Source organism: Alternaria arborescens (genome assembly GCF_004154835.1).
Source record: "Alternaria arborescens strain FERA 675 chromosome Unknown contig_3, whole genome shotgun sequence".
Taxonomy (NCBI): Eukaryota; Fungi; Ascomycota; class Dothideomycetes; order Pleosporales; family Pleosporaceae; genus Alternaria; species Alternaria arborescens.
The window spans coordinates 37699-65613 of NW_021167858.1; the positions used below are offsets into that span (position 1 = coordinate 37699).

General features: G+C 52.6%; 10 protein-coding genes across 10 annotated transcripts; 3 read left to right on the forward strand and 7 right to left on the reverse strand.

Annotated features, from left to right (window-relative positions):
• Positions 1-2238: 2238 nt before the first annotated feature.
• On the reverse strand, positions 2239-3840 carry AA0111_g1455 (hypothetical protein; the record flags this gene model as incomplete). Its single annotated transcript, XM_028647116.1, has 4 exons — positions 2239-2356; positions 2419-3135; positions 3191-3667; positions 3719-3840. 4 exons carry the CDS (start codon positions 3838-3840, stop codon positions 2239-2241), a joined length of 1434 nt encoding a protein of 477 aa, XP_028510731.1.
• A 996-nt stretch (positions 3841-4836) lies between these two features.
• Positions 4837-6512, reverse strand: AA0111_g1456 (Succinyl-CoA:3-ketoacid coenzyme A transferase 1; the record flags this gene model as incomplete). Its single annotated transcript, XM_028647117.1, has 2 exons — positions 4837-5722; positions 5776-6512. The coding sequence occupies 2 exons, from the start codon at positions 6510-6512 to the stop codon at positions 4837-4839; spliced, it is 1623 nt and encodes a 540-aa protein (XP_028510729.1).
• A 470-nt stretch (positions 6513-6982) lies between these two features.
• Positions 6983-9323, reverse strand: AA0111_g1457 (hypothetical protein; the record flags this gene model as incomplete). The annotated part of the gene is made up of 4 exons (XM_028647118.1): positions 6983-8516; positions 8575-9060; positions 9108-9143; positions 9205-9323. The coding sequence occupies 4 exons, from the start codon at positions 9321-9323 to the stop codon at positions 6983-6985; spliced, it is 2175 nt and encodes a 724-aa protein (XP_028510730.1).
• A 588-nt stretch (positions 9324-9911) lies between these two features.
• AA0111_g1458 (hypothetical protein) lies at positions 9912-12324 on the reverse strand (the record flags this gene model as incomplete). The annotated part of the gene is made up of 2 exons (XM_028647119.1): positions 9912-12041; positions 12091-12324. 2 exons carry the CDS (start codon positions 12322-12324, stop codon positions 9912-9914), a joined length of 2364 nt encoding a protein of 787 aa, XP_028510384.1.
• A 406-nt stretch (positions 12325-12730) lies between these two features.
• AA0111_g1459 (Phosphatidylserine decarboxylase proenzyme 1) lies at positions 12731-14435 on the forward strand (the record flags this gene model as incomplete). The annotated part of the gene is made up of 2 exons (XM_028647120.1): positions 12731-13236; positions 13310-14435. The coding sequence occupies 2 exons, from the start codon at positions 12731-12733 to the stop codon at positions 14433-14435; spliced, it is 1632 nt and encodes a 543-aa protein (XP_028510385.1).
• Positions 14436-14637: 202 nt separating this feature from the next.
• Positions 14638-15255, reverse strand: AA0111_g1460 (hypothetical protein; the record flags this gene model as incomplete). The annotated part of the gene is made up of 1 exon (XM_028647122.1): positions 14638-15255. One exon carries the CDS (start codon positions 15253-15255, stop codon positions 14638-14640), a length of 618 nt encoding a protein of 205 aa, XP_028510741.1.
• A 3243-nt stretch (positions 15256-18498) lies between these two features.
• On the forward strand, positions 18499-21440 carry AA0111_g1461 (hypothetical protein; the record flags this gene model as incomplete). The annotated part of the gene is made up of 2 exons (XM_028647123.1): positions 18499-20269; positions 20317-21440. 2 exons carry the CDS (start codon positions 18499-18501, stop codon positions 21438-21440), a joined length of 2895 nt encoding a protein of 964 aa, XP_028510740.1.
• An 878-nt stretch (positions 21441-22318) lies between these two features.
• AA0111_g1462 (hypothetical protein) lies at positions 22319-23839 on the forward strand (the record flags this gene model as incomplete). The annotated part of the gene is made up of 1 exon (XM_028647124.1): positions 22319-23839. The coding sequence occupies one exon, from the start codon at positions 22319-22321 to the stop codon at positions 23837-23839; it is 1521 nt and encodes a 506-aa protein (XP_028510739.1).
• Positions 23840-23971: 132 nt separating this feature from the next.
• Positions 23972-24457, reverse strand: AA0111_g1463 (hypothetical protein; the record flags this gene model as incomplete). The annotated part of the gene is made up of 2 exons (XM_028647125.1): positions 23972-24243; positions 24334-24457. 2 exons carry the CDS (start codon positions 24455-24457, stop codon positions 23972-23974), a joined length of 396 nt encoding a protein of 131 aa, XP_028510738.1.
• Positions 24458-25121: 664 nt separating this feature from the next.
• AA0111_g1464 (hypothetical protein) lies at positions 25122-27543 on the reverse strand (the record flags this gene model as incomplete). Its single annotated transcript, XM_028647126.1, has 4 exons — positions 25122-25730; positions 25813-26791; positions 26850-27253; positions 27382-27543. 4 exons carry the CDS (start codon positions 27541-27543, stop codon positions 25122-25124), a joined length of 2154 nt encoding a protein of 717 aa, XP_028510737.1.
• Between the last annotated feature and the right edge of the window lie 372 nt (positions 27544-27915).

The window sequence follows — 27915 nt, forward strand, 5'->3', positions numbered from 1 at the left end:
TTTTATCGCGCTGTCATGATTAAAGTCCTCGGTTCCAAGTGAAATTGTACGGATGTACGGATCGTGAGCGGCGAATAATTGCTTCCTACACCTCGCGTGCGAACCAGTCGTTCGGCGTCGCCTAGGTCAATGCGGTACATGCAGTGCTTCATCCGCGCGGAAGAAGAAAAATTAGGTGTCGTACAGCTCAACCATACCTCTCTCGCCGAAAAACCGTGACAGATGCTCGCTCGTTCGCAGTTGCGCACTGCATTACCGTGGCAAGTTCCGGTTGCGGTGTACAACAGAAGGTACTGTCGGTACTTCGATCCCCACTCTCAGCGAGGCCGGATAATCAGGGCCCAGGTTTGCAAAGAATCACTCAATCTGGTCGAGTATCTCGATCCCTACGATCATGAACAGGGTTTTAATTTTCCGACATGCATGTATTTCAAAAGCTGTATGACGTCCTTCATTTACCACCCGCAGCGCAAAGCAATATGAATCGCGCGGAGCAATCACAACCCTGATATCAAGTTATCGTCATAGTCGGTCCTATACCGAGCTGTCTTGCATGATCTGGCAAGTCGCTTGGTTGCTCTCTACGTCTCGAGGCCTATAGGTGAATAGCGACAGTCCTAACACTATCCAACTTCACCTGCACCCTTCAAGATACCAACCAGTCGCCTTTGAGATGATGGCAAGTCTGTTCCTGCATCTCAGTTTTTCTTTGACAAGCTTCGTGACAACGAAGTAGCTCCGCGATGTAGATCAACAACAGGGTAAATGAACAAGTGCATGCATCTACATGGATTCTAAACGTACGAACGCCTCAGCATATATATGCGCGACACGGTGTGACATGTGCCGTCTACGAATCTCATACACGCTTCCGGTATAGCCTGTAACCTCAAACGGCTTCGTAAAGTAGCAATATGTAATGTTGCGTGGCTGTACAGTACATGAATTTCATAGCCACGTGGACTTTTGGACGTCGTGTCACTGCTGTCACCCTGACAACATACTACAAATGTTACTCAGACAGCTGTTAGACGCCGTTAGGAACGAGGTTCCACCAGCGAGGTAATACTACAGAATGCCCGACGCCATGCAGCTGTCAGGTACGACTTGAAACGTTCAAGATGTACCCTTGCGTCATAGCCTCCCCATCTTCCGGTGATCTGGCATGCGTGGCATGCGTTAAGGCAGATCTTATGCATCTGCAGAAGGGCGCCTTCCGTGAACGCCTTCCGTCGATAATCTACGATCGAGATAAGTGGCCGCAGTTCCCTGAGCAACACAGAAGTGCCGTCATGTGCGGCAGGCGCCGGTCGTGCATAGCGCGGACATGCGGCTTCAACAGATGCATGCAAGGTTGATCATTTGAATAATGTCCTGTTGAGACATTTGCATGCGGATACCCGGGAAAGAGCGGCTGGTGGAGGCCGGTGAGGCTGGTAAATGTTGAACTAGGTAAGAACTAACGGTTCCCTCGGTGACATACAAAGAAGTTTGGTTACCCTAACACTTCGATTCAAGACTACAACCTACTCTAGAGGTATAAATGTTCTGAAAGGATGATGCTCCTGGCACGAACGAGTTTCTGTGTTGGTGACAAGAACGAATGCCCGGATGCACAAGTCGTCATCGCCCCTGTCTATAATCTGCCAAGAAAGCCACCACGAACGGAATTCGGCTCCGATCTGTTTGCATATTCGCATGAAAATTAGGAGAGGCATGTATCTTGTTTCAGCTGAAGGGGGAACAGCGGCCAAGAGTACGCGTTATATGTAGTCTCGTATGTCCAGAGGCGTTCAGCTCATGTCGACAACGACAGTTACCCAATAACATACCACTCAGTGGTTCTAGACATGGGAAGGAAGCATACGATTGATGTACAGTGGTTATTCGTTGCGCACAGTTATACAGATGATCTGATGAAGCCTGTACCATAATGAAGCTTCAGAAACAATCCTTGTCAAAAGAGCAGTTCGGGAATATATGAAAAGAACTTGTTTGTGTGATGTAGAGATTGTAGTGAGGAAAGGTCACACATGCCACTGTAATGATTGTTCTGATTCGTACTGTACTAAAGTTCCTGATAAGCAAAAGCATACCTGCCTGTCTTCTCAAGTAACAAGAGCAATGCTATTCCACGCTAATCAGAACGACATTGGGAAGCTACGGTTCATTTCAATATATTGAGAGTAGCCCTTGGGTGTTTTTTCTTCGGTCGAAGAGAGTCATATCATTCTTCATCTACATCACCATAACAAAGTCCGGATCACGGTCATCGCCTCTACCCTCAAATTCGGCATATCTTCCGCTCGCCTTATCCTTGTTGATTTTCCATACCCACGCAACATTTGCAGCGACCCTGTAAGTTAATGGTCAGTACATCTTCACACAATGGCGATATCTCGAACCAGGTCAACTTACAGTACCCAGGCTGCGCAAAGCAAGCCCAGCATGATACTATGACTCCTGTGAAAGTATGGCCCTTCACTCTTTGGGTACACGAAACTTGCGACGAAACCTCCCGCATTGGCAATCGCGAGTTGGAGTGCAGAAGTAGTGGCGCGTTTATAGTGTCCAGCAGAGTTGTTGCTGTTCCAGGATAGAATGCAAGGCACAGTGGCATACATGCCAGTTGCCATAAGGAAGGTCATTCCGTACTGAACCTTGGGGTTGGTAGTCTGGCTTATAACGCCGTAGCCAATGATAGCAACGGGCAGAGTACATAACATGACCGGACCGCGTAGGTTGAGACGATCTGATAGTAAAGCAACTGCCACTGTGAAGACTGATGCTACAGCATAGGGTATGACAGTCCAGAGCTGTGTTTGATTGGGATCCTTGGCGAACCCGTTGTTGATGATGGTTGGGAGGAAGAGACCAAAGCTGTAGAGCCCACTGAGGATTGCAAAGTATGCCGTTGCAGTAAGCCAAACTTGGACGTTGAAAACTCCGCGCTTGACCTCTGCCCAGTCGAAGCGTTCGTGAGACGAACTCTGCTCACCGAGCCGGAATCGCGCATGCTCTTTCTCACTTGGCGTAAGGAACTTGGCGGATTCGATGGAGTTTGGTAAGAAGAGCGCGGAGCATACACCGACAAGGACGGTCAAAAGTCCTTCCACTATGAAAATCCAACGCCAGCTATTGCCGAATTAAGTTAGATTGTAGAAAAAAAGGCTGCGAGCGTATCACTTACCCTTCAAGTCCTCCAGCAGGACCAATCGCGTTGAGACCTCGGGCTAGCAGACCACCAAAAGCTCCAGACAACGATGCGGCAGTGTAAAAGATACCGATGCGTAGAGCCAGCTCTTGCCTACGGTAGAAGCCGGCAAGGTAGAGTACCATACCGGGCAGCAGACCTCCCTCCGCGCAACCTAGCAACGCGCGGACAGTAACAAACGAAGCAAAGTTGGTGACGAAACCAAGGCACATGGTCAAGATGCCCCACACCGATGTCAGAAGTGGAAGCCATATCTTGGGTGACATTTTCTTGAGCACCAGATTCGACGGCAGCTCACTGGCGATATATGTAGCGTAGAAGACGCACAATCCGATGGAGTACTGGTGGTCGTTGATCTTGATGTCTCTTTCCAGGCCCAAGATCTTTGCGTTGCCGACGTTGGTGCGGTCGATGAATGAGCACAAGAAGAGGAGGGCGAGGACAGGTAGGATGCTGTTGTTATTAGCACCCTGGTCTCCAGGACAGAAGAGAACATTAACATACCGAACATCCATCTTGAACAGCAACTTCTTCGCAACCCGGTCGTCGTCACTGAACCCAGCCTCCAACTGCTCACTTCCGCTCCGGTTCTCGAGTTTCTCGTCGTGCATCTTATCAAGGCTCATCTTCGCGACCGGTCAAAGTACCGAAAGTAAAAGTGAACCGGGCGTTGGAGGTCCAGCGTGAGCTCTCAACTCAAAGGAAGAATAAGAGACCAGCTTTCTTATCCCCCCAACGGTAACTTGTAGCGCACACCGACCTAGCAAAAAGCGACCAGGGCTACCCTATCTGACCCCATGGGGGCGGGCGCATGGGTTGCGGCACAATCGGCTTTATCTGGCATGTCATTGGCGGAGTTGCTCGGCCGTCGAGTGAACCTACCCCGACGCACTCGAGCTTGTGCTGGAAACAAGCATAGCGCTCTTAGGCAGGCAGGCGATCGGCAGGCTTGACGACAGTGTGACTGACTCGACGCGTGCGAGCGGGAGTTGTTCTGTTTCCGAGTGTTTGTCATCATGTAGAGATACGAATAACGGCGGAAGATGTATCGGATGGTGGCCATGACGCTGCATCTTTTTGATGGGGTTGTGGGTGTTGGTAGAGTTTATGGTTTGATCAGCAGAGCCAAGCTTTCGTCGCAGAGGGCGGGAGGGGCCCATCAAGCAGTGCGAAGCCTTTAAGCCCCGCTTGGACGACTTGGCTGCCCCGAATGTCGGATGGCTACCGCGACGAAAAACCCGCTGCGTTGGGAGATCGTCAACGGTGTCGCAGAATACCATTGTAGCTAACTTCGAAGCTTTCTCCAGGCTATAATACCGAAGGTGGTATCGCAATACATAAAAGCACCAAAGTTGTTCTTTGGATAACTGACGATCGCGTTGTCGCAATCGCGATGCTTTGTTTTTCCAGTAAAGTCGCGCAGCTCTCCGTCACATGATTGAGCTGATCGTCATAGTCAAAACAACGCACAGGATCATCTTTCAGAACACTGGACGGTGACGTGTTCACTGCACCGCGATCATGGAGCGTACCCTGATCTCACGCAATCGCTTTGCAAACTGATGCTAATGGTATCGATCGCTAAAGCATACTACATACGCCAGCAAGCCACGAAGAGAGGCCTATTCCATGGTCTTGACGTCCGGCGCAACCTCAAACTTCGCATCTGTCTTCGCCTTGACATCCTCCACACTAACACCAGGCGCAGTCTCTGTAAGGGTCAAAGTACCTCGCTTCCTGTTCACCTCAAACACACACATATCCGTAATAATGGTGCTGACACACTTGGCTCCGGTCAAAGGCAGCTTGCATTCCTGGACGATCTTGCTCGATCCATCCTTGGCAACATGCTCGGTAGCCACTACCACCTTGGTAGCCTCTGGGTTGCTGACGAGATCCATAGCGCCGCCCATGCCCTTGAAAACCTTTCCAGGGACCATGTAATTTGCTAGATCACCAGATGCGCTGACTTGAAGGGCACCTAGGATAGAGACATCAACGTGGCCACCACGGATCATGCCGAATGACTCTGCAGAGTCAAATGTTGAGGCGCCAGGTAGAAGCGTAACGGTTTCCTTGCCCGCGTTGATGATGTCTGGGTCGAGCTCGTCCTCGGTAGGGTAAGGGCCCATGCCTAGAATACCGTTCTCGGATTGCAGCCACACCTTCACACCATCAGGCACGAAAGATGCCGCTGCCGTCGGAATGCCGACACCCAAGTTGACATAGTATCCTTGCTTCAGCTCCTTCGCCGCCCGTCGAGCGATTCGGTCGCGACGCTCTGCGGCCTCGTTCTTGGAGGGTGTGTCTGTAGAAGCAATGGGCTTTCGAAGCTTCTTGATCTCGACGTTTTTGGGTGCGGTAGAGGGAACGATGCGGTCGACGAAGATACCAGGGAGGTCGATTTCGTTTGCATCAAAGGTGCCAATTGGGACGATTTCTTCGGCTTCAACGATGGTTAGGCGGGCAGCTTTGGCCATGATCGGACCAAACGCTTTGGTGGTGTATCTTTCGGACGTGTTAGCCATAGTGTTTACAGCATTGGATAGCGCGGTTGTTACCTGAAAACACAGTTACCAGCCTCATCTGCTTTGTGTGCTCGAATAATCGCGACATCGCCGGTCAAAGCAGTCTCCATGAGGAACTTCTTGCCATTGAACTCTCTGACCTCCCTCTTCTGACCGAACCCGACAGCTTTTCCCTCTTTGTCAAACTTGGCGGGAATCTCTCCATCCTGCAGTAAAGTGTTGACGGCTGTGGGTGTGTAGAATGCTGGAATGCCTGCGCCACCAGCTCTTATCCTCTCCGCAAGCGTACCTTGCGGACATAGCTCGATCTCTATACCACCGCTCAAATATTGCTTCTCCAACGCCTTGTTGTTTCCCAGAAAGCTAATGATGAGCTTCTTGACTTGTCCATTCTTTGTAAGATGCGCTAAGCCTCCTACATCCTCAATGCCAGCATTGTTGGAGACGGCTGTCAGAGAATGTAATGATTGTGGACCGCGTTTCTTCATCGCTCCAATGAGCGTATCTGCTACACCACACAGCCCAAAGCCTGCACTCAGGACGGTCGATCCCGGTTGCACGTCCGCGACTGCTTCGTCCGCATCTTTGAACAGTTTCGATTTCGAACGGTCAATTGTCGGAGCGCTTTGACTGATGCTGCGCAGCTGACCTGCAAACCGCCATCGCGGTGGGAGTCGCGCGGCTCGTAATTGTGCGGGGAGAGGACGCTTAGAACATAACCGTGATGGCAGAGCTGCAAGCAGCCTATATGACGCAGGTAGCGAGTCCATTGTGAGGCGCGTAAGAAAACAGCAGCAGGAGAGGCAGTCAAATTAAATCGTAAGTTAAGGAGGCTCAAGAAGCTCCGACTTGTCGAGATACGGGCTAAAGTTTTGCGATTGATGTCCGAACGAAAGTCATCAGACGCGTGCGTCAACCGCGCAGTAGCGTAACGTCATGCATCTGGCATCCGTCGGCGTCATTTCAACTACCGAACATGGAGCGACTTTGGAGCTTGGAGCGGGGCTTCATTTGCCGCGAAATCATATGAGGTTTAGCCTCTAGCGAATTCCGAGGTTGTGCCATCCTCCAAGTTCTCTCCTACTTGGCGACCCGTCAAATGCTATCCACTCTGCTCCGCGACTAGCACAGGCTGGTAACGGGCAGCGTGGAAACATCCCTATAAATCAGAGACCTGTTCAGGGTTCCCAAAATGCTTTGGACCGGTTAGAAAAGCTGTCAAGCAGCTTCTTCTCAAGCATTACGGGAAGTTGAAGTCCGGTAGATTCATCCAGTCCGTCCATAATGGATTGCTGTCATTCCAAGGCAGATCCAACAGCGCCGTTGAAAACAGGTCTGAGTTCGTCACAGTCTCGTTAACTTCATTGTACGACATGGCCGAAAAGTCAAGTGTATCCGGCCAGTAGCTAGAAATCGGATCCGGGCCCATCGTGTGGTTCTCGGGCAATGCTTCATTGACCTTATATGACGGTGACAGAAGGTCTGGTATGGCCATGGATGATGGTGCAGGATCGTGCGATGGCAATCGGATCATCCTTTCAATGTCCGGCGCCTGCTTGACGAGAACGCGCAAGAAGCGACCGTAAACAACGGAGGCACCGTTGCGATGAATTGGTGTGCTGCCTATACGCTCAAGAACCGTTGCTGTGTCTTCGATGAGATGTCGAACACTTGGGGCAAGGCTCTTCTTGTTTCCACTACCCTCCGGTACGGGTGCACTCAAAGCGAGTGCTATGCTTGCAGCAAAACAAATCATCGTGACTGTGTTATTCGGCATCGACTTGAGACGAGACTCGCCTTGGATTGCCGCGCGCATAACGTTGAGTGCAGAAGATAGCGCCGACTTGCGAAATGATCGTTTGACTTCTGGAGGTGCGCTTGGGTGATTAAGAAGCATTGAATAGGTCGAAAGTCGTGTATGTGTGACCAGAATTTCGACATACGGAGGTAGACTCTTACTCTCTGGATCAGCGATCACAGAAGGCCAGGCTCGAGACCAGCTATCGAAGAAGCTTTCGACAGACCCGTCAATTTCTTGGGCGACCTTTGAGCCCACCTCGACAAGACGGTAATTGTCACAGCGCGTTCGCACCTCAGCAAAGAGGTCATCAAGATCGCGGCGGAGTACTGCCATCGATATGAGCGGTCCGTCCTGGGCATCAGCGTACTGATTGAAGTGCCACTTGTCGCAGTACTGAATCAAAGACGTTTTGGGAACACAGTAGCTGCGGCCGCGGGCTAGACAGACTCCACGTTCCAATACAAATAGGGAGATCCAGACCCTTTCTCTGCGCCGCAGAAGTCGCTGGCCCCATTCCGAGTTTGGGTCGACATCTTCGAAGCCGTCCATAGCCAGTGCTTTTCTTGCGTGGAGACACTCAGCCTTCGGTATCTGTCTAACGACTTCCTGGTCGAAAGATATAGACGGTGTGATTACTTTGTCTAGCATTAAGTCCAGCGCGATGGATAGAGCTGTAGCCAAGTAGAGACTGGTATCATCATCGCTCGCATGCGACCCTGGAGGCATCCAAGGTATACTGACCATGAAAGCTAGCACGATTTCGACAGATCTGTACTTTCGAGTGATGACCTGTTCTGCCAGAAACCTGCGATGCAGTAGTAGCCGCTTAGCCAGAGCAGAGGTTTCTGGCAGAAAGATGGCAGTCATGGCTAGTAACGTAGTGAACAAGAAGGCTGAGCGGTTCCGGACAAAAGGCAACGTGTGTACCAACGGGTCGAGTCCCCAGCGCGTATGCGCTAGTTTCTTGTGAAAACTAGATTCTGCAAGTCACTTCGGTGTATCTGCAATGAAGATGTCGATGCCGAACTTACTACTGTAGAAGCATCTCAGCTTCATCCTTGGTCACAAGACCAACATCGATCGGATCCAATCCTGAGCCCTGATCAGGATTTGCCTTCATGGGGAGGAAAAAATGATGAACGTCCAGAAATGCGCTCTGTTCGCTGCCATTGAACCTGCCTTCTGGACTGGCGGTACTCGGGTTGTACGATTGTGGGGTTGCAATCCGTAGATCCGATGCCCGAGCGAGGAGCTGGAGCGGGTTCTCGACATCTTCAACAGCGAGCTGGTCATCGCTTGAAGTGCCAACGAGATTGTTTACTGATGCTTGTGGGTACACCTCTGAGGCCGGAGACGTGTCCGGGTTCTGGTTCTGGTTCGAGTCCTCGTCCCTTTGTGCCTCGTTTAGGAGTTGTTGCAGCTGCTGCAGCGTACTCTGACTCGTAGCTGCATCCGACTTCCTCTTCTTGATGGCTTCCTCGACCTGGTATATCGCTTTCTCTAAGCCTGATCGTTTGCTTCCAGATTGTCAGCCCAGTTGGCATGATCAGAACTGATGGCTTACTTTTTTACACCCTTTTGTCTACCAATGTGAAACTCGCTAGATGAAGGTATGCGAAGTCAGTGTGTATCTCACATGCAGTTCGTACAGGCACACTTACGGAATGATGCACTCAATGCCGACGTTCTGGCATCGTTCGCATATCGGCGCGCCTTCTGTGCGCCGACATTTAATTTTGCTTTTGCGGCAGTTGAGACATGCCGCTTGTTTGACGTTCATTCCTTTGACCTTGCCCTATTATGTTCGGCAACGCTATATGACCGTTCTGTAGTCTGAACTGGGCGTCTCCGGCATAGCTTGGATGGCCGCACGAAGTCTCTATAGCTGGGGATTTGAGTTGGGCTTATTTCTCTTCACTGAGCCTCAGAAACAATGTCTACAACAGACCCAAAGATCATGGTATGCGACGCAAGGCGGAACAAAGGAAGGCGAAACGCGCCGAAAAGCTCCTCGGTGCATCCGCGTGCGTGTGGAGGTGTGCTAGCTGATTGTGCGCTAGCATGGACCCTGGTCTTGTACATGGCAGGCGCCCCAGCTTCAAACCTCGGAATAACTTCCGCTGACTTGAAGCTTGCCCAGGCCCGGCCACGCATTGCGACAAGATGCAACCAGGCTGGACTCGCCGTGAACATCGCGTGCGCTTTCGCCACTGGTCGGCGGTCAGAGACGTATCGTATATCAAAGGCAATGTAGCGCCGGATGAGATATACTCCCCGTGGACCGAGGGTGTGATGTATGTATTGACGTCTAAGCATGGGTATCTGTTTGGAAACTGCTACTTGAGTGTTATGAAACTGCACGCCAATATCAAGAAGCAGAGCCTGAGGGTTCGTCTTCCACTGTTACCACCCTCTCTTTGCCTTTGGCGCTCGCACTTGAATCCAATCTCTCATGCGTCGCGAGATCGTTTCCAGCCTTGTTTTCATCTCTCTGCTCGCGCTGTGCTTGAGCCTCTTCTTCCCTTCTCCTCGCATCTTCCTCCTGACGTTCCCTTTCTTCTTGAGCTGCCACCCGTTCAAGTCTTTCCCTTTCCTCCTGCGCGTGTACCATTCGCTCTCCAACACCGGGAAACAGACTGGCAACGAATAAAGCAAAAGCACGTTCGACGGTGCGCATGCTGTCTCTGATCCACCCAAATCTTTGGTCTCTCCTCTGCTGCAATAATCTCCTAGCCGCTTCCTCAGGCGATAGGTTGCCTCGCTGCTGGGTTTGGCGTTGATTGTTGGGCTGAGCCACACGGTCGGCCAGGGCCCCTACGGGAAGCAGGGCCTCGAAGTGACGACGTACAAGATTGAACTGCTCTTGGAACACGCCTACTTGTGCCAGATAAACCACACCAGCAACAATGCCGAGCATGATGGGCCTGTAGAGACCACCACCTCCTGCAAAGAAGTAGACAAATGCAGCCAGTTTGAAAATAAGCCACAAGTGCCCAAAAACGTTGATCATACGATCATTTTCTTCTGGTTGGTTCGCATTCGCGTTTGCATTTGCAATCGGATCCTGGTTTTGGTTCTGCATTTGATTGTGCGCTTGTTCCTGATTGTAAGCCTGACCGCCAGCCTCTGGTTGTTGTGTTGGTGTCGGTTGGAGGTCTGCTAGTTGATTGTGCAGCTGGGTCGATCCTTGTGCCATGTGCTGCCCTAGCCCAGCAATAAGCTGTCTATTCTGGGCAAACTGGGTCGTGAAGCTCTGGAATGGCATTGTGGATACCATAGGAGCCGTAGTGTATGTACCCTGCTGGTCAAAGAGAAGACCAACAGGTCCTTGTGGGCTGGACAAGAGGAACAGCTCGGCTGGTGCATCTGCAGACGAAGTCTGCGTAGCATTCTGTGCTCGTGGTTGTGATGTAGTTGGCACGGCTGGCGTCATGACCGGAGCACCTGGTATTGTGCCGGCGAATACACCAGCGGTCGCCGGATCTGTGGATGTAGCTAGGGTGCTTGGTTGACTGGGAATAGGACCGCCCTGTTGCCGATCAAGTATGATGTTCAATTCTAAGGCATCTACCCTAATTTCGATAACCGAACGTCGTAGCGCTGCCACTTCCGGTTCGGTAGGCAGGAGGGAAAGGGCCCGCTCGACAACGTTCAGGTTCTGGTTGATCGTGTTCAGGTGTTGGCGTATGTAGTCAATTCGCCAAATAGGTAGCTGCAAGGGGAGGGGGTTTGATATCGAAGGTCGATCGGTTTGGGTGCTTGGCTCGCGCGTGGGCTGTAGTAGCGTACGAACATTTTCCATCTCCCGTTGTGTTTCCTGGAAGATGGTCTGAATCCGTGGCAATAAGCGCTGTGCACTGTCATGGCCCATTGAGGGAAGAACGCCTGGTGGAATTGGTGGACGAGCGAAACCCAGTGGACGTGGAAGAGCAAATGCAGGAACAGGCTGCTGAACTCGCGCAGGTAAGTTGACGTGGTTGTATGTGACTGTCCACCGCGCCCCATTGGGTCCAACACCTTCGCGCCGCAGTGGTTGGTCGCCATGGCCGGGAAGATTGGGTAGCCCCATTGCTGGCAGAGGCGTTACACCGGGAAGCGGCGGTTGAGCGGCATCAGCAGGTCTCTGTGTCTCTTGTCCAGGCTGCTCAGATGTCGCGTTTGGAACTCGCTCGCTATCCTGTTGTCCTTGCTGTGCCATGGCGTGAGCAAGTTGGTGCTGTACCTGTTGAGGCAGAGGAATGGGGATCACGTGTGCTTGGGCTCCCGGGAGATGGTGCTGGTGGGGTTGTGGTAATGGTGGTATTGAATTTGGTCGAGCCTGCGGCAGCGTCCTGAACGGGTTCGTCTGAAGCGGATTTGCAGGCAGAGCTGGAGCTTGGGGGCGAACAAGATTGGGCGGAACGGTTGAAGATGGAGGAGCAGGTGATGCTGAAGAGTTCCCAGCAGTAGGGAGCTCTCGTAGTACCAGATGGAGGCTCTGGTCTTTGCTCTCACGAATCTACATTCACTGTTAGCCCATGTCTGCTGCTTGCGATTGGCGATCCTACGTTGTCAACACCGAAGACATTGCTTAGTGTGTCGGCATCATTGGCCACGACCCTCCCCCGGTAGATCAGGCGCATGCGTTCAGGTGCAGGCTTGGAGGGCGCCGCATCCTGTATGCGGCTGCGAAGCTCCTTGACGGTGGTTGAAGCGGGTACGTCTGCGAGATTCACGCCGCCCTCCACCTCAGTCGAGGGAGAGAGGATCTTGAGGTTGATGGTCTGCGCTTCTTCCGCCATGGTCGCTGTGTGGGTAGCGGCAGACTATGGGGAGAGGCGAAGTGTGCAGATAGATGGGAGTAGAGAAGTGACGACGTGTCCGTTCTAGAGCTCGGTGTCAACAACCTTGGGAGCCACGGTCACGCCTGCCATCTACGGTGGTCTTCTTTGTTGCCAGAACAGTTCAAACGTCAACTTGGGCCGCCGTCCCGATGTGCCAGATGTTGCAACTTGGGCGCACACGATGCAGCAGTCGACAGTGGACGATGGCGACGTGCGGAGCCATGGCCGTTGCGCGCTAGAGAGGCGTCGCAGGTGGATACGTCATTGGTCAACCGAGCAGGTCGATTTTCCCTCCACCACGCGACGCCTTCGCCTGCCATCTTTGCTGGGGAATTGCTCGTTGGCGATGCATTAAGCCACAGCCATGGCGTCTCCCTGTTCACGCCAGCTCATGCGGGCTCCTCTGCGCCCGCGCTTCGCTACCCACACATGCCCCAATGCGCGCCTCTCGGTCCCCTCACGCACCTTCTCGTCGACCCGCGCAACATGTGACAAGCAGAACTTCCACCGCAAAGAGTCGTTCCGGTCCCGGCTCAACGCGGCGCTCAACAAGACCAAGATCAAGTGGGAGCCCATCCCGATAGCCCTGGGCATTGGCTTCCTCGGCGCATTCCAGCTGTACCGCATACAGCGCAGAGAAAAGCACACAGAGGTCGAGAGGCAGAATGGCGACGAGGGCGCGCCAGACAGCCAGGGCCGGCCCAAGAAGCGCGAGAGGATACGGCCGAGCGGGCCATGGACAGTCCAGGTCATGTCCACGCTGCCGCTCAAGGCCCTCTCGCGCGTCTGGGGGCGCTTCAACGAGATCGACATTCCCTACTACCTCCGAGTCCCCGGCTTCAAGCTCTACTCGTGGATCTTCGGCGTCAAGTGAGTACTCGATGTTTTCCAAGATAACGTTCGAAATGTTGCCATTGGGAGAAGTTGCGTGCTGACCAGCCAGTCTCTCCGAGGTCTCAGAGCCTGATCTCCATGTCTACCCCAACCTCGCCGCCTTCTTCTACCGCACCCTCAAACCCGGCGTCCGCCCTCTAGATCCCAACCCCAACGCCGTCCTGTCCCCCGCAGACGGCAAGGTCATCCAATTCGGCACCATCGAGCACGGCGAAGTCGAGCAAGTCAAGGGCGTGACATACAGTCTGGACGCCCTCCTAGGCTCCACCAAGCCAAGTACGCCCGCCCAGAACGTCGCAAGCTCGCAGGTCATTGCCAGCGAGCACGAAAAGACAGCCAAGGACGAAGAAGACACGGTCCGTGCCGACGAGGAATTTGCCAACGTGAACGGCATCTCCTACACTCTCCCCAACCTGTTCTCGGGGCCATGGCCAAAAGGCGGAAAGCCAGCAGAAATGCCAACCGATCAATCTACCGCACCGGCCGCCTCTTCAGAAGCTGAGGTCCGCGCAGAGATGGCCCTGAGTGAAGCCGAGCGCCCCTGGTGGGCTCCCGCGTCTCAGAAGACACCCACGGCACTCTACTACTGCGTCGTATACCTCGCACCAGGGGACTACCACCGTTTCCATTCTCCCGTATCGTGGGTCGTCGAATCGCGTCGCCACTTCGCTGGTGAACTGTACAGCGTATCGCCATACCTGCAACGCACCATGCCCGGCTTGTTCACATTGAACGAGCGCGTCGTGCTACTCGGCCGTTGGCGATGGGGTTTCTTCTCCTACACACCTGTCGGCGCAACCAATGTCGGCTCCATCAAGATCAACTTCGATCGTGAACTCCGCACCAACAGCCTCACCACCGATACTGCCGCCGACCGTGCCGCCGAAGAAGCTGCTGCGCGAGGTGAACCTTACTCGGGATTCGCCGAGGCCTCTTACACCTCAGCTAGTCGCGTATTGGGTGGTCACTCTCTCAAGCGCGGTGAAGAGATGGGTGGTTTCCAGCTGGGAAGCACCATCGTGCTAGTCTTCGAGGCGCCAAAGGGCTTAAGACCCAGTCTCGACGAGGGCTTCACTGGCACGGAGAGGAAAGGCGGGTTCAAGTGGAATATTGAACAGGGGATGAAGGTCAAGGTGGGAGAGGCCTTGGGATATGTGGAAGAGGTACAACAATAGTCGACGCACTCAACTCATGCATGCGCAGCAAATGATACCATGTAGCAACCCGAATGTCAATTCTTTGGCGATAATTATTCAAGTCTTTGTATTTGCTCAAGCCGTCGAAACTGGACCTTGTCTAGTTCTCTTTCCTGATCGCTAATTGCTCAGTCTCCCATCTCATCCTCTGTCATGTCATCCACCCCCGCTCACTGTCACCTCACGATGCCCTCGAAAACTTCAGTGAAGCGACCACATAAACGATGGCGCAAGCCACAACAACAATCACCACCATTCCGGCCAAAGCCACCATGACATAATGGAGGATCCTTCGAGTGCGTTGGCGTTGAAGAGTATTTGCTGCTGAAGAGGAGGACGGCGAGTAGTAACACCGTGTTGTAACGGTCGAGTTTGGCAGTGTGCCTAGCTCAACGTCGCTGGCGTTGGTGTTGACGTTGGTGATGTTGGCGCGATTAATGTGTCGCTCTGATGGGATTTGAGACCGGATGCTTGTCTTGTCTTTGGGTGCGTCCAATGTTGGGGTGCCTAATATCGTTGCGGTGATAACAGTATTGTTGTTGGGGACGTAGCGGGTAGTTGAGAGATCGAGGTGATGGTATGGTGTTGGATTGTGGTCAGGTATCTCAGAAAAATTCGCAATGGATTGGTTCTTGTCGGACACAACATCTTCTCGCTCTGTATCTGCCATCTGAAGAGTGATATGGTCTATATCATATGGTTCAGTCGATGTCGTCTCTGGGGTCGGCGAAGAGACACTGCTGGATGATAAAGCCTCAAAATCTGTAACGGCGCCGTGGAGAGCAGAGAAGCTAAACATGTTGAATCCGGTAGGTCAAAACTTATGCGGATAATGATTCTGAAAGTGAAAGTGAAAGTGAAAGTGGGCTTGAACGCCGATCTGAGTTGTACACAATGCACATACGTTCCATGTATGTAGAACATCGGTTCTAGTGGTTGATCATACTTGGAGAGAGGCAGTTTTCCTCGACTTCTTTTGTAATGTACAAGAGAATATACAACTTTGTGCCCTCGGTTCGTTATCCCAACATATCTACGACCGTCTCTCCCTACCTTCGATCCCATCGTAACCTTCACCTCTTTGTCTCCTCCAGACCTCCAAGCCCACCAATACCCAAAACCCAATAATTACCAACATCGCTCCTGCAATCTTGATCCTGATTACCCTTGCATCCCTCCTCCTCTGCTTGTCTCCCATAGTCATGACGCGAGCCTCCCGTGTACGGCGCTGCGGAAGCGTACCAAGTTCCACATCGCATGGGTGAGCAGGTGCGCGCATGAAGAGTCGAGATATGAAATTTCCGGTTTGCGCAAGTTGGGGACGAGGTGGCAGACTTGTTGGAAATGGCGATGTCGTTGATAAGGGTGACATTAGTTCTGGGGCGGGGGACAAGACAAAGACTGGTGTACATCCTGGTGCAGTACTTGATAGCGGCCATTCTGGATGCGTCATTGCTGGGGATCTAGGTGGAGATGGTAGCCGCTTGCCTGGGTGGGGGACTGTTGGCGACTGAAGCGGCACCTCATGTGATGATGATGATGATGCTTTTGCAACCTTTGGGTATAGTAGTGAGGATAGTGGCTGGCGTACGGTTGTTGGCAGCAGCCCTTTTGGCGGCTCTGATGCGGGTATTGCGTCGGCAGTTAATGCCATGATTGGTGGGTTTCCAGAGCCTTCTCTACGCAAAATGGTCTTACGAACCGGATTCGACATGTATTCGTAGTGTGGAGTCACAAAGCGGTATGGATTGAGTAAATAAATGAACGATGGAAAAGTGCCAGACCGACAAACGCGTACTGACTAATGAGCGTTTAGGCTCGAAAGTGAAGTGAAAGGGAACTGAGATTCAGTTTGAGTATTGCGAGATGTAATTCTTCCCTTTTCTATGCTGCCTTTCAAGCCATCATCAACACCTCGTGTATGAATCACTCTGTAGAGTCTCCACCCTAGCTTCGCAGCACTGCATATCTGCTGTAGCTCGACCGAGGGAGGGAGTTATGTACCGCTATATGAAATGATCGGAACATAGTTCCAGTCTCTAAAGATGGTATCCAACCAACTCTGAGCGTGCGACAGCCCAGAAGTAGCCTCTCATCCCTCTATAAGGCAGTACTGGCGTGTGAGAAGTGAGTGACCATATCATCCATCTGGAATCAACCAGCAATATGCTGTTAGTAATGACCTGCGCAAGACCTTCGCTAGTGACTGTTTACTTTGGATTCAAAATAATGCTGGCTTCTGAGTTGGTTCCTTGGCGGGTAGCAAGTATCGATAGGCTAGAGAAGGTCTGTGGACGACTTTAATGGAGTATACAGATCAGACTCATTCCGGAGAACTTCTCTCAAACTGTGGTCCCTCTTGAAGGAAACGATCGATGGTGTTAGCAAGCTGGATGAGATGGCTTTCGCTCCAAAAGATACAAATAGGATTTGGACTTTGCGGTGCGCTGTATTCACTGGGAGACGCTCATAGAGGGAGTCGATGCCTGAACGGGTTCTGCAATGTAGTAGAGTGGCTTGTGTAGGAGCGGTACCTCTGGAGCATAGTTTGTCTACATCCTGCCGTAGTTCGGAACTGTCAGTGCACTTAACATAGTAAAGCACCTGCAATGTTCGTCTGGCATCCAAAGTTCGAAGCTTATAGCTGGGCAGTATTGCTGTTGCTTGTAGTTGGCAGAGTACTGGTTGGTCGAGGTGACCCGTCAGACCCGTGCTGCCAACTTGTTCGTGCCTACAGACTGAGCAGGCCAGTAGTAGATGCCCTGTGGTGGGTCGTCGATTAATGCCACCTCTGTGCATGCGCCGTTGAAGGAAAGGAGGCGAGGGACAATTTCCCAAACTAGAGTCGTTCCTTGCAGTGCCGTACTCGTGCAGATAGGAGCTATCTATGCACCTTCGAGGAGGCGCGCATACCCGCTTCGACCGACATGCTTAGGTACCTTTGCGTCGACCTGCTGTCCGGTCACAGCCAAATATGACCGAAAAGTGCCGGTGAATTCCGTAAATGCCAAAATTTGAGTTTTAGTAAATTGCTTGCAGAAGTGGCTGACAGTCAGCTTTTCGACGTTTGTACAGAAGTGGTGTAATAGCGGACGTTTAGGGAACCTCACACAGGCATCACAACTGAAGCGATATCGAGCTAGTCCAACGAGGTTAGGGCATGTAAGACGCCAAAAATAGCCGCATGTTGTTTTGCCAGAGCTGAGGAAGCAGCATGCAGTTATGGCCCGTATTCAAGTTTGCTCGCTCTGGTAGTCACTGAGGGTTTTGATACAATCTGTTACCTGAGGCATTCGTTTCCTCGGACATGTGGCAATGTGACCATCAGAGTGTCAAACTTTGCATCGCGAGAAATGTACGAGGAGAGGTGTTGAGAAGCATATCAGTATTTTGGTATGGTCTTGGGAAGGCGATGTATGCACACCCTAGCTGGTACGCAGGGGCGCCTGCAGCTCCAGACAGGTTAATGAAAGAAGGCTCGCAACGCCGCCTACACTAAGACCTGTAGTCCCCACTTGGTGCTGTTATTGCAGGTTACCATCCGCCAGGATTTGGGCACAGCATACGTATCTAGATTCAGACGTGTTTGTTGTCTGGACGTGTTACTGAGGCGCGGGAGTGGCAGCCACAAGACGGGACGGATGAAACGTCGAATAGCTAGAAGCACATTGACAGCCTTTGGATGGTCTGACGGGTAGTAGCAGTGGTCGAGGCAGCACTGCCACGGCACCAGATGTCGCGACATCAGCAAGTTGTTCCGGTGTTAGCTGGAGCGGGACTGGTGTTGCCTTGTCCATGTCAGTCCATTTGCTCCGCTGGCCTGCACGTGCGGCAGGGCTTGGGCTGATCAGCCTACGGCGTGCATCTATGGAGCTCGATGCATTGTACTTGAGTTGAGGCTGTCCAACCGCGCGCAATGCAGTCTTACCCGGCGTAGTTGACGGCTGCTCAGTCTTGTTTTATTATTAGCTGAGCGCGTCTGTCTCCGCCCCGCCATCGACAATCTGCTTGCTGGCGGAGCTTTGAAGCTGCCAACACTGCGATGCCTAACTTTCCATGGACCAAGTCGAACCGGTCGCACCAATCTGTCGACAATTCCTCGTCAGGGCAGCATTCGCCTGTGCCATCTGGTAAGGAGCCTTTTGGCCGGCCAATCGTCGCCCCGGCTGACGGTCAAGCGCTGTCAGTGAACGAACAGGTCGCAGGCCAGCAGCGATACCAAAATCCAGACGGCAGCCAGCCAGCACCTGTGCAGATTCAGCAGCCGCCTGTGCAACCACCGCAACCTCAATATAGGGATCAGCAGTTTCCCCAGCGCACCACGAGCCACAGGCTGAGCGCCCATCTCTCCCTGGGCCAGTCGTCGTCGCCGTCATCGCCGCCGCCGTCGGTGCAGAACTACCAGCAACAAGCTGGGCCTCCGCCCGCATCTGCTCTCGAGTCGCCTCACCGCGGCGCCTATCAAGCCCAGCCCCCGCCCGCGGCATACGTGCCCGAGCCCAAGAAGCAGTCGCTGCGCAGTCGCATTGCAGCCGGAGTCAAGGGCCACAAGGACCAGGAGGCCAAAGCACAGAAGAACGGCCTGGGTAGACGCCAATCCGTCCGGAAGAGTGACCCCCGTGTGCAGGAGTACCAAGCGCAGGAAGACAGTCGTGTGCAGCAGTGGCATCAGCACCACCAAGGCTCGACGTCCCACCTGCCCGCCTCCAACGAGCAGGACGAGGACAACCTCGACCCTTTCCTCCAGAAAAACGACAACGAGACGCCCCAGGTGCCGCCCAAGGACATCCAATACCAGCAGAAACTGCAGCAGCCTCAACAACAATTTGTGCCGCCGCCGCACCAGGAACAGTACAATCGGCCCCCACTTGGCAGGGTAAGCACCGAGGGCAGCTATTCGACCCAAGGCGGGGTAGATCAATACAGCTCTGAGAAGCAACAACAGCAACAACAACATCAACAGCACCCACAACACCCACAACACCACCACCACCAGCAACACCAATACGAAACCTACCAGCCTGCCGCTCCACCCCCACCCCCACAGCCCGTGACCGACTACCAGGCCTTCAACCCGCAAAACGTGCCAAGCCCCCTCCTCCAGAACGCTCAGCCGCATGGCCAAGGTGGGCAGGTACCACTGGACATCCCGCAAACTTACCACCTGTACCAGCAATCGCTAGAAAGTGCCCACCAAAACACACTTTACCCACAGCAACAGCAGTTTGCGCAGCAGCTTCAGCCGCACCAAGACCCACAGCAACAGCCTCAATCTGTGCGACCAGCCTCGCAGCATCCCCAGATTGCGCAAGAGGCCCAGAAGATCGAGTCGCAACAACGTCAGCCCCCTCCGTCCCACCAGCTGGCCCCGCCGTCTCCCCTCCAGCCGCCGTCCTACCAGACATACGACGCCCAGCATACGCAACCGTCCGATCTCCCACCGACAAACATAACACCCCCACACCAGTCGCAGGACAACATGGCACCCAGTGCTCAGAGCAATGCGAGGAACACGCTAAGAAAAGTGGTCGACGGCAGCCAACCGCAGACAGGGCAACCGTCCCGAGAGTCATCCCTACTTTCACAGCCTCCCGCTCAAGGTCAGCCACTCGGTCAGCCGCCTGTCTCGCCGGGCCTCGCAACATTCGACGCTAACGTCGTACCAACAGCTTCACAGGGGCAGCCATATCGCGGCGAGAAGCAGAGCCAACAGGTTTCAGAAATGGGACGGGCAACGCCTCCGCCAAGAACCTCCGTCGCCGATATGACAGAGGACGATGTCGAGAAGCTGCAAAAGGAGCACGATGTTCTGCGTAAGTGGATTCCCATCCAATGAACCGACTCACCTAACTTCGTACAGGCGAAAAGTACCAAAAGGTCAAGCGATACTTCTTCGAGCAACAGTCACAGGTTCATCAGCTGCAAAACACCCTCGCCAATCAGCGCTTGTCGCTCTCCCGCACATCTTGGGACGACAGCGAATACGCAACGCGCTTCAATCGATTGGATGGATTGATCGCACAGCTATCCTTCTCCATCCGCAAGGATTGGAAAACCATACCGCAGTGGTTGCATGTCGTGGTCAACAAAACTGCCGTCGAGACAGGCAAGCAGGAGATGACAGCTGTTGGCCGTGCCTTCATCTCGCACTGGTTGGTAGAAAACATATTTGACAAGTACTTCCATCCGGACCTAGAGCCGGGCTTTTCGACACAACTGCAATCGATCGTTTCGAATATCCGCAAGTTCTCGCCGCCTTGCCACAGCACCGAAGACGAAGACACACTTGCCGCGAAAATCATCAACTGGCGGCTGGCGACACTGGAAGGTCTGGCAGATGTGTTGAGAGCACCACAAGCTACTTCCAATCGCGAGACGCTGACTGAAACACTCAATGAGAAACTCATCGCGTCTCTCCAGATGCACTTGAACGACCCTGCGCCGGCAGACCTCAACGGAGGCGTGCCTATGATCATCGAACTGGCCATCAGCATTGCTCAGCATCTACCGCTTGAGAGCCGCGAAGTACATATTGAATACTTCCCTCCGGGTCACGGCATCGTCGCCGACTTTATGAAGCTGGAATCCGGCATCCCCGCATTAACAGCACCCATTATGGAGTTGGATGACGCGGATAGAGCTTCGATCAGAAGCATGGCATCTAGACCTGACGACAACATGTCCATTGCCGAACAAGAGCAAGCACAGCTACAAGGAGGCCAACCGCAAAAAGAAGATAAGAAGCGCGGTATGTTCGGATTTGGTGCATCAAAGAAGGCGACGGCTTCTCCTGCTACCCTGGGCAAGCGAGAATCGTCTCTCGGTCAAGGTGGCAGCCAGCAAAGTCTTACGCAACATCCACCGGGCAGCTCTGGGGGACCAAAAGATGAGTCTCCACCACCACGCGTGCGCATGGCCGTCGGTGTCGCGGTACAGATTCGTGGAAAGAGCATCTTGATCAAGGCTCCAGTGTACAGCACTTGAGCGGTGACGACGACAAGGTGGATGATTTGAATTGAGCGATCTAGCAAGCAAGCGTTTGGATGATTTCCTTCTTCACTTCTCTATAGCAGCATTGGGCTCTCAGATTGGATCCGTATCTAAGATATACCCATGGACGAATGATGGCGTATTTTTGAGCGTTTCGTTGGTAGATTTGGAAGTGCACGCCGATACCCTCGCTGTTGTTACGGTTGGGATTTGTATAGGGACATATTTTCTATGTATCGTGAAACAAAATTCACATAGCTCTGGTAAATTTACCTGGGTAGACATGAGAGTTTCCATCGCTCCTTGGTGGGCATGCTCGCGCTTCACATACGACAAGCACGCTAATTGCGGCCACTTTGAACTCCTATTGGCCAGCCTCCGCGCCTGCCCTTTGTTTACCGAATCTAAACATTCTCGTCGCATCCAACAAGCCTACCGACAAGATGGAAGACATATTCGTGACGACAAAATTCAAATGCAAGCCATGATACGAAGCCATAGTATGCGATCGCTACTGACCAGTGCCAGCAACCAATGTCTCTGTCCCGTCGCCGACGGCAACACACGTTGCTTGCCTCAACGGCGCTCGCTTGCAGATACGATGTCTCAACACGCTGGAAATTGTCCAGAGCATAGCAATACCTTCTAGTCAGGATCTAAGAAGCTCAAAGATCGCCTGGTCGCCTCCTACTACACCGCCATTAGCGACCTCGATCTCGAGCCGTTCCCCCAACTCAACCCCCCCCCGCCGATCGTCGCGTACACCACGCCCCTGCTCGAACCGTGTCCTGCTATCCGATCATGACACAACACGCGTATACGATCTTCGAGACGAGAGGTGGAATGCCATCATTAGCAATGGCTCAGGCGGCATGGGCAAGAACGTACACGCCGAGTTTGGCGCCAATGAGGATGAAGTACTTGTCTGGAGTGACTTCACCGCATCCGTCAAGATATGGTGTCTGAAAACTGGGAGAGCCGTGGAGATACGTGACCCCAAGTTTCTGGGTAAAGACGGCAAGGGGTGGGGATATCGCCCTTCTGAGGATACAGAGGCAGGCGCGGGAAGGAGAAGAGGTGGTGTTTTGGCTCTACTATGTCGCGTAGCAGGCGCTGATATTCTACTTCTTTTGGCGCCGGGTACATACAAGCTTCTCAATCGTGTAGAGTTGACAACTTCAGACGCAGCGGGCCTCAGATGGAGCCGTGACGGCCGCTGGTTGGCCGTCTGGGACACGGCCTCTGCTGGTTATAAACTGCACATCTACACTGCCGACGGACATTTGTATCGCACCATAACCCGCGAACCCTCGGACGACGTTAGCGAGTGGCATGTTGAGGGCTTGGGTATCAAGACACTCGAATGGCTACCCGGTAACCAACGTCTGGCAGTTGGTGGGTGGGACCGTCGCGTTCGCATCCTCTCTACACGTACCTTCGCACCCATCGTCTTCCTCGACCACACACCTGTCATCGATGTACCTAGTGCGCCGGTATACAGCGAACATGTCGACGGCCAAGGCAATCGCAGCTATACGACCACTCAGCAGCCTGTGACCCCTCCGAAAGCTGCCTTGGATAAGAATGAAACAGGGCTCATGAAGCAAGGCATCGGCATGTTGACTTTCAACGCAGACGGCACGTTGTGTGCAACACGCGACGACAGCACGCCGTGTACCGCGTGGATATGGGATCTGACAAGTCTCCGACCACGCTGTATATTGATCCAATACAGTCCTATTAGGAACCTGCTCTGGCACCCTACCGATCCGCATCGTCTAATCATACAAACCACTCAAGACGAACCTACCGTATACCTGTATACAGCCGCATCATCCCACATACCCTCGTCTTCGACCTCGTCTTCCTCGGCGGCTCTCGCATCTTCGTATTTCCCACACCCACCCGCCATAATAAGCCTATCCCCACAAATCACCAAACCAGCTGGTTCATTACCACCCCGCTGGACAATATCCTGGCTTTTCACCCCACCAGATAAGAAACCAGCGTTCATATTTGCCCATCAACAAGCACACGTACTGGTGTGGCCGGAGGGCAAAGACAAGATTCTGCGCTTTGAGCGTGATGATGAGGATGAGCAAGGGGATTCAGATGACAGTCTATTCGATATTCTTACAGGGCGGACACCGATACCTGAGCTGAGTGTGAGTAGAATCGAGGCTGAGGCGAACGAGGACATGGAGGAGGAACAAGTAGAAGAGGATGTATTAGGGTATGGAGATAGTGTGGGGACAGTGCAGGGATTGGATGATACGTTTAGAGGGAAGAGGAGGCAGGAGTATACGAATGATGGTGAGCAAACGGAAGGTAGGGACCAGAGTCTTTACGAAGAAGGAGTGTTGGGCGAGAGTGGTATGAGTGAGATGTTTTGACCATCTCGGGTCACTAGATCATTGGAGTTTGGGAGTTCTTCAAAGGATATACCCGTACCGCCATTTCCTTCCTTAATAACACAAAACTGAGAACTTTGACAAAACATATCCTACACTTGCTCTTCTCTCCGTCTATTTCTTCTCGTCCTCAAATCCCCACCGTCCTGTTTGATCCAAGCCCAGAGGGTTCTGCCCTGTCTGCTCCTTTCCTGCAATCTTTTCCGGTGTACTCTCATAGCTATCCTTGTTCTTACCGCCTAGCAATTCAGATCTTTCTTCTTCGTGGCCTAGTAAGGGACCGAGAGCGGGTCGTGTGGTGCCGCCGAGGGCGTTACCGAGTGGGCCTGTTACGCCTTTTTCTAGCGGTGCGCCAATGGGACGGAGGGCTGTGCCTAAAACGTTGCCTTGATGCATATTAGGACAGGCATGGGAGGAGAGAGCTGTTTGTAGAGAGAGCTAGGCAGGAGGCTAATAAAGATGACGAGACTACATACCGATGGGATCTCCAATTGTGCTCAGGAGACCTCCAGAGCCCTTCTTCTCTTGTTGTTCGTCATCCTGGGGTTCAGTCTGGATGTGCTGTTGCTGGGGCTGCTCTTCTTGCTTCTTGTCTGACATGTTGGATAACTTTTGGTCCGCGCGTACAATACTTGGAGATGTATATCTGTTGTTTTATCTACTTTGGTGATTGGAACGTGGTAGGAGCTAACGAATTTCTAGAGTTAGTCGTTTAGGGGTCTGGAGAGAACGGCCTTTATGTTAGTTGCGTGAGGTTACGCGGCGCGTTTCCAAGCTTTGGGGAGGGTTGTGACGTCACACGTCATGGGTGGGCACGATTTGGCGCGCTCCCCTTCCTTTTGGTGGGGTATGCGACAAGGGGGTTGACGACATCACCATTGACGTCGCACTACGCGAAGGATTGGAGCATTTGTGGAATCAAGTATTCGTATTGAAGAGGATTCCGCCAGATGCCGCCGTTACCATGACACTTTACCCAGTAGAAGAACTTGAAGAAATATGAAGATGCTGGTTCATTATGATGAGACGTTTCCCACCGTAGGTTCATAGTACCGCAAAGCAAGAAAGACAGTTCGGGAAACACTTTTGGTTCGTTAGAGAGTAGACGCACTCGACCGTGCTGCATCGATGTGGTGGTCTGGGGAGTTTGACGGTTGACGCTATGGCAGATCATCAAGCTGGCGACTGGCACCTGTCACGTTAGTGGAGATTTCTGAATTATTATACGTGACTTACCTGGCGTCGACTGTATGTACAATCATGTTCAGCTGGCGACGGTCGGACGAGCGCTTGGATCAATATCCTCTTTAGTCTGGTGCGCAAAAATCGAAGTGTCCAGGACCTTGTCGTTCTTGTAGCCTACTTTCGGGAATCGACCGACGCGGAAGAACTTGCAGGCGTTCAGGAATTTGCCTCGCCAATCAGCTTCCAAGTCCTCGCCATTCTCGTGTTGAACATTGAGCAAAATGGTCTTGATGACCCTCGCAGGTCCAGTCTTAAGGTATGTATCATCGTTGACGTACTGGTATCCACCACGGGCGCGGTAACTGGTATCAACCATCTCGAGGAGTCTATCCACGAGGCATTTGCCGATCCCCTTAGAAACAAACCCTGGGTGGACGAACAACTCCATCTCAAACGTATAACGGTATGAGCTCGACTGGCCGCAATAGTCGTCCAGATTGACAAATCCAGCTATCTTCTCGCTAACACATCCTGGATTAGCCCTGGATCGATTGCTCTTGGAGACTGCTACCAAGTATGGAAGACCAGCGTTCACAATATCAGCGATTCGCTGAGCCATCTGAACTATGGTACGTTCGTCAAACTCAGTCGCGAAAATAGTGTTGCTGATGTAGTAATTGTAGATCTCCTTAGACACTGTTAGTTCAAATTTATTGTCGCTCTAACCTTGAAGGTTCACAAACGTGTTTGGGGGGCATGATTCAACTTACCGAAATGCCCTCAACATCGGCCGGCTTCACAGGTCGAATGTAAATGTTTGCTTCGGGATGTAGCCGGCGGTCTGCCATTTGTGGAGTAGGGTATTTTGACTCTGGAACGGGGCGACTCCGCTTCGCCATCAACTTGCGATATTTTTCCGCTGCGCGCTTGTTCTTCTCTTCAATCTTTTCTTGTGCAGAAGCCAGCATCCAAGATGCCGATGGGTATTCAGGATCATTGAAGTCAACCCTGGCATCCGGAACGTCTAGGGCGCGGAGGTAGCTAGTAGGATGGGTGACCATTTTCTGGTTGTGGCTCTCGTCATCGTCCATGGTCTCTGTATAAATCGCGTCCTCATAGAGCTCCCACCAGGGCATATAGTCAGTGAGATCGTTCGCATCTAGAGGTTTCGGCTCTTTCTCTGGATTCACGAGACCTTTCCAGAACTCTCTGAGGCTTTCACCGCCCACCTTCACCTCGAGCCAGTAACGAGGTGCCAACTCCTTACCCTGGATAAATGTATCGGGTGGCAAGTAGGGAGTGACTCCGTTGTTCCAATCTAGAGGATGTGTGTTACACCATTGCTCTATGTGAGCACTAAAATGGCGATCCGTGTAGCCCTTGCGTGCAGACCACATCTCAGGAGGCAACCAATCGCCGTTCCAGTCTACCAGCTTCTTGATGTCGTAGTGTGGATCTCCGTCGCTATTAGACTTGAAGTCAACGCCGCCGTCACTGTTGCTGCTAGAAGGTGTGTATTTCATATCTTTCGCTTTGGGCCAAGTTGTCTTCTTGTATGGCTGTGGGCCTCGAGCCCATCGTGGGTTTCCGGGGTTCTTCTTCGCAATTGGAAGGGTTTCCTTGGGCTCGTCCCAACCAACGTAAACGACAGGCTCAGGCATCGCGGATTCGCGCTTCTCGTCTTGTCTGGCATCGTGCGAGGTCTTTGCTGATAAGGATGGGGACTGGTGCTGATCAGCTACACCGTTACTACAGATGTGTTAATAAATACAGGGCACGACGGCAAGGCGCTCTTGAGTAGACTTACGGGGCAGAATCATTCTTGCTGATGATGGTGTCCTTGGACTGGTTGGATGCAGTAGGTGATGCGCTGACAGCAACACCGCTACTGTGAGCAGAGTCTGCCTTTCCAGCGTCGACAAAGCTACGATGGCGCAAATGAGGGGGGACGTAGACCCTTGCCGTACTGTCAGGTGGTCCCATCATTTCGCCGTCTCCAGTTTTCTTCTTCTTGTTGCGGGAGCGCCGCTTGTATGGTGGCTTCTGTTTCTTGATCGCGTTGTTAATGTGCAACTCAGGTAGGTGAGTCGGAAGGGAGAGTTCTGCTTGTTGGGCTACCCAGCTATTGTCGGCACCGATATGTACTGTGGGAAGTTCTTCGAAAGGCAACGACTGCCAGTGAGGACGTCCAGACTGAGGTTTATTGAGGCCCTGTCCGGTGTTAGCTGCAAGTGAGGTGAGAAGGTTGAGGTTGAGGTTGAGAGAAAGTCGATTTTCATATGCAGGATTTTCGGAGCGGTCTGAAGTCGAAATGGGAAGCTAGTTGCGCCTTCACTTACAGGAGAACCCTTGAAGTCCTTCTCTTGCTGCCAGGTCATGGGTTCGTTCTTCAGCTCCGTGTTGATGTGGGACTCATTGGCCGAGGAGTCGTCCACTTCGATCAACAGCGGTAGCGGCGGCAGGGTGCTGCGCGGACACCAGTTGCGTGCCGTTCGGCTCATAGTGCGGGTTCGACACGTCCAACAGAGAAGAGACAAGCAAGGGCTCGAGAGGATACTCAAAGGAACAGAAGAAAGGACTAGAGAAAAGAGGATTCAAGGAACCTTGATTTCTGAAGCCCTTGGTTCAGTGTTCTATAGCTTCATCGCCGAAGCTGCCTAGTGTGTTGGGTGAGAGCAAGCCGATTCCCTCTCACCTCCTTCCCATTCTGGAGTTATGTCTTGCTATGACACATCCCACGTGGCTGGTAATAGTGCACAACAAGGAAGGAAGGCAGTTTTTGCAAGCAGTATAGGTACGATTACTGTTGGAAAATCGAGACAAACTCAGTGTCCTTGAGACAGCAAACACGCGCAGACGATGATGAAGAAAAG